Source organism: Pempheris klunzingeri, chromosome 7 (assembly GCF_042242105.1).
Source record: "Pempheris klunzingeri isolate RE-2024b chromosome 7, fPemKlu1.hap1, whole genome shotgun sequence".
Lineage (NCBI taxonomy): Eukaryota > Metazoa > Chordata > Actinopteri > Acropomatiformes > Pempheridae > Pempheris > Pempheris klunzingeri.
In genome coordinates, this window is record NC_092018.1 from 10,123,169 (window position 1) to 10,140,141 (window position 16,973).

The window sequence follows — 16,973 nt, forward strand, 5'->3', positions numbered from 1 at the left end:
ATCATTGTGATTTAACTTTGACCACATGGAGGGGTGACCGGCACATCTGGCCAGCTGAGGCGATCGTCATAGATGCAGAAGGCACTCCCTAAAATGTTCTCAAGTCCTTTATCCTATAGTCCTTTATGTTTAAGAAAATTCTGATCAGTTGAATTTTTAAGGAAACTGCGGTGATAGAACTCTGATAGACCCAAAATAATAAAACCTGTTCCTACATTTGCCACCAGATGGTGTTGTAGCCTTTTGTCTTGTTGACACAGAGGCAGCTGGTACTGTCACTTGGATTTATTTTAATGGTGAGGACATGGAGCTCTCTTAATTTATTTCATTTTGCATTTTCACCAACATCATAGCAGGGACATTTGCCAGCTTTTGTATACCGAACAAAATTCACTGATTCTAACAGCGGATTTAATATATATGTTTGTTTTTTATGTCACATATTAGTGGGATGTTTTGTAGGCTGCCACATTTACTTAATGTAATTGTTTGTTCTAGCCACTGTTGCATTTTTTCATCCAGATTCCTGCAATGTGAACAGAGATTAGGAAAGTGCTCATAAAGTAAATCTCTGTGCAGTGCAGGATGTTAATTCATTCACTGAGGATTTTCATTGCAACGGTGGGGGTTTGAGGGTGGTAATATAGAAAGAGAGGTTAGATATGATTATATTAGATTAGATTAGAAGATGAACTCTGTGAATAGACCAACATAATGTGAATTGATATATATCCGTTCATCAGTTAGAGCACTATAATGAGACTGGGGTTACTTGTTCATTAAAATCTATCGATTCATTTAATAAATTGGGTTTAAACAATTACTGTATGTATCACAGCACCACATCACACACATCGCGGCATTTGTGCAAAATTGCCAAAGCACAATAGCATGGCAGAACATGAAACACACACTCATACACACCATGTAGCATTTTGCGAACATTTTCCTTTTCCTCTGCTGTCATTCACATTAGCAAAACACCCTTCAGCAGGGAGTCCCTGGCTAATAGTTTCAGACATTAATTATCATCACTGACCACTGGCTTTTAAATGAAAGTAATACACCTCGAATAGGTCATCAGCATTGTAGCACAACAGGCTGAGGGGCTGTTAGAGAAAATGTTATTCATTATGTTCATTATTGTTTTATTTTATTTATTTATTTTTTGTTTGTAGTCCTGTGTGTGGCGTCACAGACCTTCATCACTATGGGGAAATGTCAGTTATCATTAGCTTAAGATAATTGCAGGATAGAGTTTCACACAGAGTCTCTCGTCAATGAATGCGCGAAAGTGTGGTCTGTTCTGTCAAAAGTGCGTATGAACGCTGACAAGATGATCATCATCTCTTGCACTCAGCTACGTCTGAGTTTGACCTTTCACAATAGCAGCACAGACACTCAATTAGTCTCATCTAAATGAATTTGTCATGTCACTACAAACCAAATTACATCACAGCTTCTCTCTCTGACTCTTTCTCACGTTCCCCTTTCCTGCACTCTGGTCCTTTTGGTTCTTTGTGGTGTGCAGTATCTGACTCTCCACAGCTTGTGCTTGTTATGTTAGGTGTCATTTTGGTTGGATCACACTAGCTCAAAAGCAACACCAGGTGGAGCATCACTGGACGAGTATTAACCAAAAAAGCGGCCTTATTTTGAGTAGCTCTGCACGCAGCACAGCCGGAACAACACCACCACTCACTCAGTGACCTCTCTTTAGAAAATTCTGGTGGTCTCCACTGCAGTGGTAGTATTCGTCAATATGACTTCTTTAGTCAGTATGACTCATACTACTACCAGTTTCATTGCCAGAAGTTGGCATTGAAAAATATGGAACGATGGAATGGTGGGAATGAAACGTGTTTGCCAAAACAAATGAAGACACTCGTATTGTTGAGCTTATCAAAACTAGTTTTAGCAAATAACTGATTACATAATGTAACTTACATACTGAAAATAGAGATAGAATTACTGTATTAATGAAGCTGCTGATTGAATTTGTTGATTGGCTTTTCCCTGCCACAGTATTCACTCGTAACTCTTGGTTTAGACAGAATGACCACAAAAACATTGCTGTGATTTCTTTATTATTGTCAGGAACATGGAACATTACCCCGATTGTCGCCCATGCCAATATCCACCACTGTGAATTAGAAGTTGGCAAGGAAAGTGGTTGTAGCGAGTATAGGTGCTTCACAACGCGGGCACCAAAATAATGTAGCAATTATACCTGCCTCACAGGAGGGCACCAAAATATGTAGGAAGATATAGGCCTCTCACTGGGGCACCAATAAATGTAGCAGGTTGACTACCATTTAATTAATTAAGTAAAAGCTCTCGTATCAATAGGGGCACCACCCGTCATTGGACGGGAAATTCAACTTATTATTTTATTAGCACAGATGGCTTCAGGTCTTTAACCTTAGGAATTAAGCATTAAACATTAGACAGTCTCAGTTCTAAATGTGTAAGTTCTCAGTGGCATTGATCCTCTTAGACCTTGTTATGAAGAAATATCCAGGCAGCAAAGTGGCGGTTAATACACCTTTTTATTAATAAATGCTAAATATCAACATAAAACACTAATGACTATAAAGGCGGATGAGACAGAAATGACACTAGACAGACAACAATCAAGACAGAAGACTAACATTGCTGATAAACCTTTGGATTGTTGATAGTGAAATGAAACTGAAGGAGGACGAGGGGAACCCGTCTGACTTTAAGAACGTTGTAGTTAGAACCACAGAGGATCCACTGACTACTCTCCCTGCAGACTTAGATAGATCTCAGAGCTACACTGACACCAACTTGTGAACTAGCACCAGCTGTTATACTTCACGTGGGCCCTTGGTCCAGCAGCGATGCATCCAGTGGTGGTCCGCAGTCACACAGGCAGGGTCAGCTGTCAGCGTCCCTGGCAGGTTTCCAGGGGAAGAGGAGAGAGAGGAGCTCTCTCTGGAGGCTGAGACAGGAGGCTGGAGGGCCTTGGCGATGTCGGCTCAGTTCACTCGGCACCGTGGTTCAGGAACTTGAAGGTTCTGGTGGATCAGGATGTGCTGGTTCTTGGTGGTGGCATCTGTCGGTCCGTTCGGACTACAGGACAGCCAGCGGCGTTCAGCTCTTAATAGGCAGGATGCTGGATCTGGATCTGATGTCAGCCTCAGCTTCAAAACTCATTTAAAGCTCACTAAGAAAAAGTTGTCGCTGGTCACACGCAACAGTTCAGAGTTATCAAAAACGAGAGTTGCTATCAAAAGTACTTGGTTCTGGCTGGTGTTTCAGGCGGTATTTAAGAGGACTTTAAGAAAACTCTGTTACACTTTCAGTCATAGTGATCAGCTATAACTTCAGAAGAACGGTCTACAAAAGTTTAACTTGAAGGTAGCAGGCACAAAGATTATAAGTAACAAAGTAAAACTTTAAAGGGAAAAATAAAAATAAAATAAAAAAAACGGCAAAGCGGAAAAGAAGGGCTAAGCAAAACTTAACAATAAAATAAAAACGGCATAGCAGAAAAGAAGGGCTAAGCCATGACAGAAGGGAAGACAGAGGGTTTTATCCTCTGCATCTTAGGGGCGTGTTCTCCTCTGACAGAGGAACGCCTGTGTCATCACTAAAAGTTTTAGACGTACTAAATTAGATTTCTGTTTCATATTCACTATGTTCCAAATCCATTTTCATTCCTAACACTGCATGGTATACAGAATCAAGATATTTCATTTCCAATACATATATTCATTAAGTCTTTACCAAATACTTCCTAAATGGCATGACACACAATGACCTAATCTTTAGCATTCTCAAGTTTGCATTAACTTCCATTACTCTAATTATCACATTACACAGATTAAACAGACCTGGATGGAATATACTGTTGGTTAGTTTCTAACTTATTAGACACCGATTATTAATTATATGGACTTCCTGAGTCTTTTCACTCATTGGTGAATTACAGTGTTATCACAGGATTTGAAGCAGCATCCTCAAAAGTTGAAATTGGTTAGTTGGTCATCCTTGGATATTCATGAACATGTGGGTTACACCATTAGACAAAAGAACACATTAATTAGCATTAATTGATCTGTGGGCACTTTGGACAGTTCCTTTAACCACATTTAAACTTATAGCAGAAATGGAAGAATGTTCATACAGATTCCCTCATTCCTCTCCCTGATCAGTCTGGCCTGGGCCTCAGGGGTCCACGGGTGAAGGAGAGACCACGGGGTCGCTCGGACAGGACCCTTCTGTCCTAATCACTGGTTCATTGTCTCCAAGAAATTATGTTTATGACAGAGGAGTGAAGCAAAATAAGCACTCTGACATGCATTGGGAATTGATAATGAACTAGTCAACATTAGCTCTGAGGCAAAGGTCTACAAAGACCTGTAGCTCACAGGTGAAGCAGAAACCTTCCAGTCAAAAGCCTGTTTCTCTAAAATATAGACCACCACTGCCCCATGTTTGCATGTGGGTCCTTGTTTAATGGAAGAATTTCAAATGAGTAAATGTAAATGAGCCATTCAGGTTCATTCACTTCCAGCCAGATGCTCCAAGGCATCAAACATTGAGTAAAATGATGCAACACAATAACAACAGTTTATGCATTTTTTTGTACTGGGTACTTTTATTTCAGTAGTAGTGATCTATTTTAATGGTCTAATCAAACAATAGGCAATTATGTCCTGCAACAATTTCATGGAATTTGGCAGGTTTGCTTTATGACTTTACTTTCTGTTAACAACATTATGCGCACTTATCATTAGTTCCCACACAGCTAAGCAGATTTAAGAGTCCTAAGAGTGGTGTGATTAAAGTGACTCTAAGTCCGCACGGCTCAGTGTTTTTCAGTGACCCTCTGCTGTAGGCCTGCCTGCCTGCCTGTCTGTCTGTGCTGCTATATAAGCTGCCACCTCCCCGGCAGCGCCGTTATTTCCCCTCTGCTTCAGGAAACATTTGAAGAGACGCACTTCAGCATGTCGGTGGCTCTGCGCGCACAGCTCTTCCTCTTTCTGATCTCCCTCTCATCACGGATGGGGCTCAGTCGCTACATAGAGGTGAGAGTTTTGATTGTTAATCAGTGATTCAGCTTCGCTTTGGTTTAAGTTGTGCAGGTTAAACTGATGTCTATAAAGTTTCTGCGAGTGCAAATGGAACCTGAAATTTGACGTCTGTATCTATCATGTTTTTACTCAGGACAACGAGGCTGCAGATGGATTATATTCTCTGCTCAATTTGGACCAGAAAAGAGAATCAGAGGATTTTATTTTCCGTCGACCTCTCAGTAAGTGCAGCAGTAAACAATGGCTTTATTCAGTAGCTGATTATACTTAACATTGTTTAGCGACTGGGCAAACAGCAAGTAAAGCCACATAATTAACACACATCATTCTAATTAAAAATATTAAGTGGAGAAATGTTCATTGCAGTTGTAAGTGTCCAGGCAGGTGCTGTAGAACACATTTTAGTGCTCTATCCACCTATCAGCCAGTGAATCACTTATAAACCATGCCTACATCTTTATTATACAGACTACTGTTTCTGCAGTAACTATAGATTTAGTATCTCCCAAAAGTGTACACAGCATAATGTCAGAAAGTAATACAGTGTTGATGTTTTATGTAAATCCACTTCCATCAGAATTAGTCACTAACGCCTCAGAGCCACATCAGCTCTACTACATGAGCATAAAAACTCCCAGCGCTTAAACATTTGAGACTAATGAACACTGGAAGCCTTGTTGTGTTTGACCGTAAAGCTGATTACCATCACGCTTTGAGTTTATGACCAGTTTTGAAGATCACACTGAATCCTTGATGGTTCCTTGTGGTCTACAGCCAAGTGAAAGTGTTATGTGAATCAGTCCTCTGTCATAATCAATATGAGTGTACCTGTGTGTGGTTTTTAGGATGTTTGGACATGCTGGCCACTGATGGCTACTTCACCTTTGTGGCGTCTCAGCCCCAGCTGGCCTGCGCCGCTTTCATCATCGCTGAGCCCAGTGAGGTCATCAGTCTGGAGCTGTCAGACGTCAACATCGACTGCAGCGCCGGAGACTTCATCAAGGTTGGCTCCACTCATGAAAATCAACACCCACACAGCCCCAACCCCTCCGCAGAGTGGAAGACAGGAAGTTCAGGGCATTGCCATTTATACCCTGAATTCTATTTCATCTTTGTCTGTTTGATTAAAATGGTGCCAAACAGGGTTAAGGCTGTGTTTAAGGGCCAAACACCACACAGGATCTTCTCTGAATTGGTCACATTACCCAGAGCAAGTGTGGGAAGAGAAGGCTTTAGTTCTGAAGCCAAGCCTGCCAGTTACATTGCGGTTTCAGTCCATGCGGGCCAAAGTGGTAAAAGGCATGGGAGAGAGAAAGACTTCTGAACTTTATAATAATGACTGGGTTTACAGGCTAGAAACCAGCAGCAGTTGTGTGTGCAGAACGACGCTCAACACAACCAAACAGCACACGTCTTTGTTTCTGAACACATTATCTGTATAAATGAGATTTACAGAATATTTATAGCACAAAATTCATGTTGGATTATGGTTGTAATTAAATATGATTCACATCACAGCAGTGGAGATGGTGCTGTAAATCATATTGGACTAATACCCTTAGAAAAGACACTCAAAGTAAAGTAATGTCGCCTTACAGTATATCAAATTAATAAGCCAATCTATTTTTTGTTATTTAAACACAGTACACTGTTAAGTCAAGTTTATTAATAAACAAAAACACAGGGACATTTGAGAGATTAACAAATAGAGCAGCTTAATCATTATACATTATAAGTGATGTGCTTTCATGACAGCAACCACATATTTGTCATACGTAGAAATTTAGCCGAGCACTTTGTCCAACTGCCTAATGTCCATCATGTCCCACTGTATGTAAACAGGAAAAGTACCATTAATGGTGTTTTTGTGGCTGTTTTCAGGTAAAAATGAGTCCTCCTACAAAAAAACTGCAGTTATGTCATATTTAGGTCCATATTCTATATGTGAATTGGGCAGTGAAGTGAATAAGTAATCTACATGGGTCATTTTTGGCTCAACGCTTTACTGATGCTTTACACCAAGTAATATGAGAAATGTGTTGCGAGGTGAAAATGTTGTTTGAGAGAAGTTATGATTTAAAAAACTGTTAATAAATAGTCTGTTTTTACTCCACTTATGTTCCTCCAACAGATGTTTGACGGCTGGGTTCTGAAGGGAGAGAAGTTCCCCAGCAGGCAGGACCACCAGCTCCCTCTACACCAGCGCTACACAGACTACTGCTCCTCCACAGCACCAGGAGCCACCAGCCGCTCCTCTCAGAACGTCGCCATGATCTTCTTCCGCATTCACAGCCCCGACAGTGGCTTCACCCTTGCTGTCAAAAAGCTGCACAACCCCTTCCGTGAGTCCTGCTGCACATCCTTGAAATCACTTGACGGCTAAAAAAGTCTAAAAGCAAAATAAACAGAAACAACATCCATAAAAATAAAACTAAATTGTAAACCAAAACATAAAATCCTAAGAAGAATATAAGCAAGGACAAAGGCCTTGCATCTAAATCAGATTTGCGTTTATTTGTGTGCTTTTAAAATGAGTTCCAGACTGGCGGTACCTGCTTGTGTGCATGCATGTGTGTTCTTCCCGGTCATTTGCGCTTGGTCGAGCATTAATCAAGGCCAAGAGCGACAGGCAGAGATTGAATGAGAGGGATGCACCTGTTTTCCAGCTGCTTGACAAACACGGTGTTAACACTGTGTCAAGCAACATAACAATCACAGTCTGCCTGTGAGACAAGGGCAGACAAAGAAAGAGCACTGACGCAAAAAAGGGAATTTGAATGGATTATCTATAGAGAAACAACATAAATCTCAAGCCACAGTGTGAGGTTTTATTCATATATTGACCATTAACTGCAGCTGTCCACAGTACTGGCCCTTTATTTCATCTGATAACAAGCCTCTGCTGTGTCATAGGGTGACCCAAATTGGGTAAAACTGGCCATAAAACAGCTGTACATGCAATGAGGTGATAATATGCAACAGTAAATATGTTATGTCCCACAAAATGTGTAGACCCCTCTTTGCCAATACATTTTTAAAAAATCACCAGATTTTGGGACAGTTTGACAATGAGGGGCACTAATGTGTTTTAAAAAATAAAAATAAAAGCAGATTTTATTCATTTGTAAACACAAGTGACAGTTGGAAAAATGATACATGTTCACAACAGTCATAAGTCATTGATCCAGTCTTATAGATAAAATAGCAGTCTATAATCTCCTCAGCTTTGATTGGCACAGCTCCTTCTCCATGAAAATGTTTCTAAATGAACAACATGCCCGCAGGAGTAAAGTGTTCCGACTCCTGTTGGTGTCTGTCTAGTCTTTCATACTGTTATCAATTCAAATTTCATTATTTTCTTATCTTTGTCATCAGAACTGGAATTGGATTTCCATGCTCAACCCTAATTGTGTCCTCTCCCCGCAGTCAGCCTTGATTATGTCCAATTTGTGACATGAGGTGTCAGTAATGAGTTTCTCTGGTGATGGGTAACTGTTAATTCGAAACCTCTCCGTGTGTGTGTGTGTGTGTGTGTGTGTGTGTTTGTGTGTAAAGCCTGTAACATCATGTCTCAGAGTCCAGAGGGCAGCTTCACCATGGTGATGCCACACCAGCGCAGGAACTGCAGCTTCTCCATCATCTACCCTGTGGAGATCCGACTGACAGAGCTCAGCCTGGGGCAGGCCAAAAGCAATGAGCTCAGCCCACAGGTGAGACACACACACGGACACACTAAAAGGCAGACAAACATCCTCCTTTGTCTGTGAAAAACAACTCTAATTGAAAAAGTACTCTCGCTTTACTTGAATTCTTCTGTAAATAAACAAATTTATGGTGCACTGAGACCGGATTATGGTACTTTACAGAGACAGTGCCCTCTAGTTTGACTATAGCGCCAAAATGTTGTACACACACAGTGATGCTCTCAGTAAAACCATTGATATTGGAGAAGGAGTCTTGGAGGTTTGTCCGTACTACTACTACTTTTACAAAATAAAAAGTTTCAGTTCACTGCTAAGATCAGCCTCTGGTCAAAACTAATTCCATTTGCCTAAACATGAACCTTAATTGCTAGAGAACTGGTGCCAGACCTGTGAATGGCTGCCCACATGTCAGATTTGTTTGGCAATTCACAATTATCAGGCTACAGTTCCCTTTATTTTTATGTACAGTACATTTGTGTACAGTTCTTATTTTTAGATAAGGACTTTAAAATAATAAACCACCTTTCACAACAACTTTTATAGCTGATTCCATTCATGTGAGGTGAGCTTTGTGCAGTTGGAACACATCATTACCAGCTGTGACAGTGTTAGCTGTTATTGTTTTCATCTAGTGCAGGGGTGTCCAAACTACGGCCCACGGGCCAACTGCGGAAACCGCAGGAAATTCTAAAAATGTATTGTAATACGGCCCACACATGGAACTTGCGCTGGACTGTATTGTACTTCTTAGTCTCACCGCTAGGTGGAGTAACTGTCTTGAACGAGGCAGCTTCTCTATAAAATGAGTAATAGAAGAAGAAAGTTGCTACAGGTGACCCAAAATGGCAGAATTAAGGAAACGTAAGAGAGCAAGTGAGTGTAGAAAGTTTCAGACGCGGTGTGTGATGAGAGCACAGCTAATAACTAATGACGATCACTGTTGCATTATGGAGGAGCTGCTTGATGTTAGCAGTCTAAAGAGCACCACGACGGGCAAGGATGTTTTTGAAGCTGTGCCAGATGCAGTTGGCATGATGGGACTTAAATGGGACGAGCTGTGTGGAGGTACGACGGATGGGGCTCCAGCTGGGACAGGAGCGCAAAAGAATCTACGGTGTCCGCCGAGGGGCAAGAAAGTGGAGGTAAGGCTGTTGATTCGAGCACCAGGGCTCTAGCACAGACTATTTCAAGCTTCCCTCTCTGATGCTGATGCTGGTGCTGGTGCTGGTGCTGGTGCTGGTGCTGGTGCTGGGGGGGGGTGGTGTATGTGCGCTGGCTAAGTCGTGGCTCTGTGCTGCAGTGGTTTTATTCCCTGAGATCAGAAATGGACCAGTTTTGAAGAGAGAAGGACCTCTTCATGAGCTCAGTGACCCTCTCTGGTTGGCATGTTTAGTGGATCTCACTGATCACCTTAACACACTGAACAAGAGCCTACAAGGCAAAGACCAGCTTGTACCACAACTAATAAATGAAAGCCCACTAATGGAAAGGCTGTTTTTTTTTCTTGAATCATATTCAGTTATCAAGCAGAATTTACCTACATTTGATTGATTTTGCCAACTTTAATCCACGAGAGGGGAGGCGATATACATCACCTCTAGTGGATTAAAGTTAGCAATATAGCTCACTTCTAGTGAGTGGCCCAGCCCTTTGTGTGTTTTTCTGTATGTGGCCCTCAGTGAAAAAAGTTTGGACACCCCTGATCTAGTGAGTCTCTGTGTGTGCTTTATTTATCAGTCTGCGGACATATTTTGTCAATGCGAGAATGCTCCAACTGTGCTAGAAGCAGTTGTGAAACTTAATGGGTGTGTAGTTGCGATCAAAACGAAGGCTGAGTTTGAAAATCCTCCTTTCCAGAAGTAGGGAGGAAAGAAGTAGCCCAGTTTCAATCAATCGTCCCATCTACTGATCCAGCACAATCTAGGTAGCATCCACGGACTGCTGACAAATCTGCCTAGCCACAATATTTATTGGCAATAGTATCACTACTGTTTGTGAATTTTAATTCATGTGTTTATTCCTCATATTTGCCAGTTGTGTCTAAACAGAGTCAGAGAGAAAATAATTACGATATATTCAGGCATGGCGTGGCTAAGACACAGGGAGATTCCCAGTGAGCCGGGCTGATTGTTTGGCAGCAAGGGACACTGACAACAATTTTATAAAAAGATCATTTAGGGTGTCAGGTTAGGTTGCGGTGAAGCCTGTATAACTAACTCACTCACCTCACAAAACCTCTATGATACAAGTCCGATGGAATGTTGTACCCTGACTCTCTCCCCTGTTCTCCGTAGCGGTCGCACCACCTGCTTTGGTGCTTGGTCCAGCTGGTCTGACTGGACATAAGTCAGGAGCAGCCTTAGGTCCAAGCTGGGTTAATTTAGATCTTATTCAGGCTCTCATCTCTCCTCTTGGGGCCGTCATACCACCAGCTGCGGTGCTTGGTTCGGTTAGTCTGGCTGGATAGTCAGGAGCTGTCTTGGGCAGGGATCGTATCAAGGGTGTAACAAGGGTCATTGCTCTTAAATCAAACTAAACGCTTCATTTTCCAATTTGTATTTTTGTTTTTCTATGGTTTCTGAGGTGCTCAGGAAACATCACCATTTTGTCCATAGAGACCATCAAGGTCAGTGCACAATGTTCCATGTAGTTCCTATAATTTATTGCAGTAACATGTGACTAGATTTTATTAATCTTAAATAATTTAACAATTTTGGAAATATGCTTATTTGAGAAAGCAATCCAGTACATGTAATGATTGCATCTCTAATAAACAATACTGTAAACACAACATTAACAATAGTGTAAACATGTGTAAACATAAACAGTTTCACCCTGTTTGCAGTCTTCATGCTAAGCAAAGCTAGCAGACTTCTGGCTCCAGCTATATATGTCATCTTACGGTTCAGATAAGAGGTTTGTATGAATGTTCTCATATCGCTCCTGGCAAGAAAAGGAATAGGCATATTTATATGTATATGTCAAGCTATTTCTAATAGAATTAATGACCTTATTAAATTAGTTTTATTTGTCTTAAATTTGACCTTATCCATATTCTAGTATTTGCCAAGGCTTGGCTATCATAGCAATAGTCAAAAGAAAAACACCGGCAGTGAATCTCTGAAAATATTGTCCTTGAAAATAATCCAAGGTTTTGGAGAGTCATCCAAAATCAATGTTCTGTTTGGCAAATAGTTTGCAGGCCCAAACTGGCATTTTGAGTGATTTTGTTGTCGAGAGATGTTCTACTCCAACAGGTGCAACTTCGACAGCGAAAAGTCTAACTAGGTCTGAGTGAATCAGCTACAATCACATTAGCATTATTCAATCATAGCACATCATATTATTCATTAAACATGGCAGTTTGCAACTTCTTAGAACTGTTCTATGAAGACGTTGGCTAGTTTCTGAGGTGTAATATACTGGAATCAGTTGAACAGAAACATAGCTCCAAATGAATGATTATGTTGCTCCATAACATCTTTTAAATAAGCAACTGCTTGCAAACAACTTTGCCATATCATCTTAAAAGGAGATTTGTAAATGTTGTGCTCTCGACTTGTTTGTGCTTCCCCCAAGTGGCCAAACAAAATCAGTTATTACACCTTTAAGTAAAGTTACCAATCTAAACACATTCCCAAATATAGTGCAAAAAGTTTGAGGAATAAGAGTTAATTAAACCTATTTACGGTCTTGATTACCTGTATTGCTATACCATGACAACTACAACCACTAGTAAGTATGCAGGAGGTAAAAGTTTACCTCATAGAAGATAACGTAGAATCATAGAAATGATTAATCATGTTTACAAAGCTGCAAAATGTGATGTAAATCAAATAATATTTTTCACATTTACAGAACAGAATAATGTAAATATTTCAGGTATGGAAATATGTTAAATACATGTTTAATGTTTCATAGCCAGTTAAAAGCCTTTCAGTCATCCAAAATCCAAATCTCTTAAAGTTAGAGAAGGAAATGTTGTAAATCATGTTGATAAAGGCCTGAACAAAACAAAATGACTCCTGAAGATGTTGGCAGCTAGTCTGACACTGCCTGCCAGACCGCTGACATTATGATAAACTGCACTGCATATGCTGGGCCAAATACAACAACCTGACATTTCTACTCAAATGTTGAGGAAAGTAGTGTTCCAAAATCATCTGCTGCAATTTCAAAGATGACTTGTATGAACATTTCTACAGGCAAATACAGCTGCATGTAATCATGTTTTATTTAAAAAGCACAGAGGAGCATAGATTGAAAATATGATGGACCTAAGATTGAAACGTGAGGTACCCTTTAGCTTTAGGATATATTGCATTTTTCTGAACAACACATATGAGCCTGCTGCCTATGTGATAGTTAGATGGAGCTCTCTCTTAGCAGTGTCTCTAACTGTCATTCTGATCAATAATGCACAGTGACTGACGATATGCAGACCAAGATGGATTTTAAAGGTACCCCGTAGAGCTTTCTTCTAATCTAATCTAATATCATCTCGGCTAATCCATCAATCATTCAATCTATAAAACGTTAGAAAAAAACGTTGTGAAAATTGTCCGTCACAGTACCATAGAGCCTAAGGTGAGGTCATCAAATGTCTTGTCTTGTCCAACAAATGATCCAGAACCCCTAAATATTCAATTTATTATAATATAAAATATATAATGCAGATTTGAGAACCTTGAACAATCAAACTGTTGGGATATTTGCATGAAAAAGGACTTAAATAATTAGTTCTCTGTCAATCAACTAATTGATTAAATGAGTAATCGTTGCAGCTCTAGTTTACATTCAGTATTTCTCACCAGTGCATTCACCTGGTCATCTTCTTCCTCGTGTTGTATGGCTTGCATACATAACACATGGCCATTACCAACCTCTCCAGCCAACAGGAATATGCATTGTGTCCTCGTGCATGTGCTGGTAAACTGCAGATACACACAGAAACAAAAACACTGCTGCTCATCAACATTTTGTTGTTCCTTTTTTGCAGAAGCAGGTGTGGTCGGGCTGCTGGGGGTCAGGCGACTATGTCGAGCTGCTAGGAGGAAATGGGGTGGACACCTCTAAGATGTTCCCTGTAGCTGACCTCTGTTTCTCTCTCAGTGGGCTCGGTGAGTCAGAACCCCTCCAGTTTACTTCCAGTGTAAATCTTTGATTTCTATCATAACAGCTGTTGTCCATCACAAAAGCTTACTATTCTATGCTATTCTATGCTATGCTATGCCTAGGCTCACTATTTTCAACTTTTACCGAAAATTAACGATGTCAAGACATCAACACATTTAACTATGTATATTGACAAAAGCATTGAATTTAAAGTCCATCTGCACATTATGATCTCACACAAAACACTGTTCACCTCAGTGTTAGAGCAGCAGGATCCTGTCATTGTGAGGACAGTTCAGAATATGCTTCCAATAATAGACAGATTATGCTGCAGATGAGTGGTTCAAAATAATAACTTCCCGCACATATCTGCAAATTGTATTTTAGAAACTAATTTTCAGTCGATTTTGAAAAAAATAAATACTAATAAATTCCTATATTTTCTGAAATAAACCATACCATCACCATACACTCACACTCAGCCCACAAAAGTGTTTAATAACGAATCTTTTATTGAAATTGGAAGAGCAATACCTATATTTTGAATTGCAATATGCTGTATTATACATCTTTACTATACTTACACTATCTTTATTGATTTATTACGATCTGGGTGGATTGGTTCAATACACTTCACAGACAGAACAGACACACACACTTGTCATACCCAGGCTAAGACAGGCTGGCTAGACAACAAGAACGCTCTGTATGTGATCCAGTGTAAAGCATCTGTTTTTCTCTTTGGCCCCTCAGCCCAGATGAAGATTGGTTGTGATAACTCGGTGGTGAGGCTGGTGTCCAGTGGGAACTATATCAACCGTGTTTCCTTCCAGTACCGACTACTGGAACACCGTGAGCTCCCCAAGACCAGAGAGAACAGTCTGGATAACTTCTGCGCCGTGGAATGAGATCACACACATACACACACACACACACACACACACACACATTTGTTAACGTGCACACACACACAATCACCCAACTCTCTGTAAATACACCAGTTTGACGAATGTCGTCAATAAATATTTTGTATTGTATTTGCCAAATATTTTATTTAGTGTTAACTTTGATCATAGCATATTTATTTGAGGAATTATTTTAATTCATCTCAAATTTTTAGATGATGGTGTACTTGATTGTTTCCTTTCGTTAGTTTGTCAAGAAAATCTGTGATACATTATATTTCTTGGCAAGAGCATATATTTCAAACCTTCCCTCTGTTGTTCTTAGTTTATATCAGTTTCAGTATTCTTTGGGAGGTTTTACATCTCTGTTGTCTATTCTGTTTATATTGCCTTGGCAATTTAAAAATAAATATGACTTGCATGATAAAGCACATTGTTAATCTTCTGCTTTTGTGAGTCACTCTGTTTTTATGAGCTTTCCTCCATTTCATTATAGACATGAATGTTTACTTGGTGTTTATTTTACTAGAATGCTTCTGCATGGTTCATCCATCATACCCACAGTCACATTACTATTATGTTTAAATCTGAAAATGTGGGAATGTTTTTCAGTCTAGTCCAGCACTATATACAATACGTGATGTGCTTATGTGTGCTTGGTTTTAATGTTAATTTATCGGGCAGAGAATTTTTTTTCCAACAAAACTTTGCACATTTTCATACACAAGTTACTTTGAGCACTCTTTTTCGTTGCTGGTTTTGAGCTGGTTGATGAAGGAGCGTTCAAATCTTGCTTCTTTAGCTAAGCTAGTGAACCTGCTTTGGTCCAAACTGAAATATCTGAGCAACTTTCAGATGGACAGTCGTGCATTTTGTACAGATATACCCAGATGATAAATCCTAATGTCTTTGGTGACCCCTTGATTTTTCCTCTAGCGCCACCAGTTACAGTTTTAAGTGACTTATCTCTGATAACTCTGAAAACTATTCTGATAACTTTGGTGATATCTCAACTTTTCATCTAACAATATCATCAGGTCCAAATTTTTATTGGTCCATTACTTTGACAAATGTCTGCAAAACAATGACATCCCTATTAGCCTAAACTGTACTTTGTGTTTAGTGCCAATTAGCAAATGCTGGCATGCAAACATGCAAAACTAAGATGACGAACATGGTAAACATACGCTGAACTTCAGCAGGTTAGCATTATCATGGTGAGTGTGTTAGCATGCTGGCATTTGTGTTTATCTCAAAGCACCTCTGTTCCTAAGACCAGCCTCACAGGGTTGCTAGCATGACTTGCTGCCTTTTATCAATGGTGTATGGTTCTAATAAATATTATGAGGTATGTGCTTAAAATCCTAACATACTGCTACTGGACGTTGAGCCAGTGACTGCGGATGCTGAAGTGAGATGCTTCCATAGTGTTAACACAAAAATGTTACTATTTATGCAGAAAAATGGTCATTTGTACACCTCTAGAAGACTCTAGAAGACTATCGTTCTAATTTTAGATTCAATACTCGCAGCTAGTCAGGGAATATGTCACTGATATACTCAGTGATATATTTGTATATATAAGTATAATGTAAATGTGTATGCGTAATCCAGTGTATTAAAATATGTCCTTGGCAACCAGTAGTAAGCAATGACGCATGCATTTCTCTTATTTTTTTGTAATCCAATCTGTTCCAGAGACAAACTCTGAAATAGCATCCATAGTGGTTGATCACTGCGCAAAATCACAATCAAGAAAGGCTTGATACAGAGAGCAGAGAATAATACACCACAATGTTCTTAAACTGTAAGAATACACGTTTGCATTTGACCCCTCTCCATCACTGACTGTTTAGTCTTAATCTTTTACATACTGTACAATTGTGGATCCTCAGTCTGAATGAATGTGCTGCTCTTAATGGGATTATCCCACAAGCCTCAGTGCTCTTATTCCCCTCGACATCCTTCTAACTAGCTCGCTTTTGATCTTCTCCTTATGTGGAATTAATCTCAAACCTGCTCAACCATGATGATTCAATTAACCAGCGGATGTCTTTTTTCGCTCGATGTGTTGTAATTTTCAGTCTTCATTAGAGAATGAAATGCACTTTGGATGCCATCTAAAGGGATAAAGTCTGATTATTTGTTTCTAGCAGTGCGCACAGCAGTCTTGAATACATATGTAA

At 39.9% G+C, this 16,973-nt stretch overlaps 1 protein-coding gene across 1 annotated transcript; it reads left to right on the forward strand.

Moving 5' to 3' along the window:
- Nucleotides 1–4,948: 4,948 nt before the first annotated feature.
- Nucleotides 4,949–15,080, forward strand: LOC139203954 (corticotropin-releasing factor-binding protein-like). The gene is made up of 7 exons (XM_070833875.1): nt 4,949–5,057; nt 5,197–5,284; nt 5,909–6,066; nt 7,195–7,405; nt 8,619–8,773; nt 13,767–13,887; nt 14,636–15,080. The coding sequence occupies exons 1-7, from the start codon at nt 4,977–4,979 to the stop codon at nt 14,788–14,790; spliced, it is 969 nt and encodes a 322-aa protein (XP_070689976.1). The 5' UTR covers nt 4,949–4,976; the 3' UTR covers nt 14,791–15,080.
- Nucleotides 15,081–16,973: the final 1,893 nt, after the last annotated feature.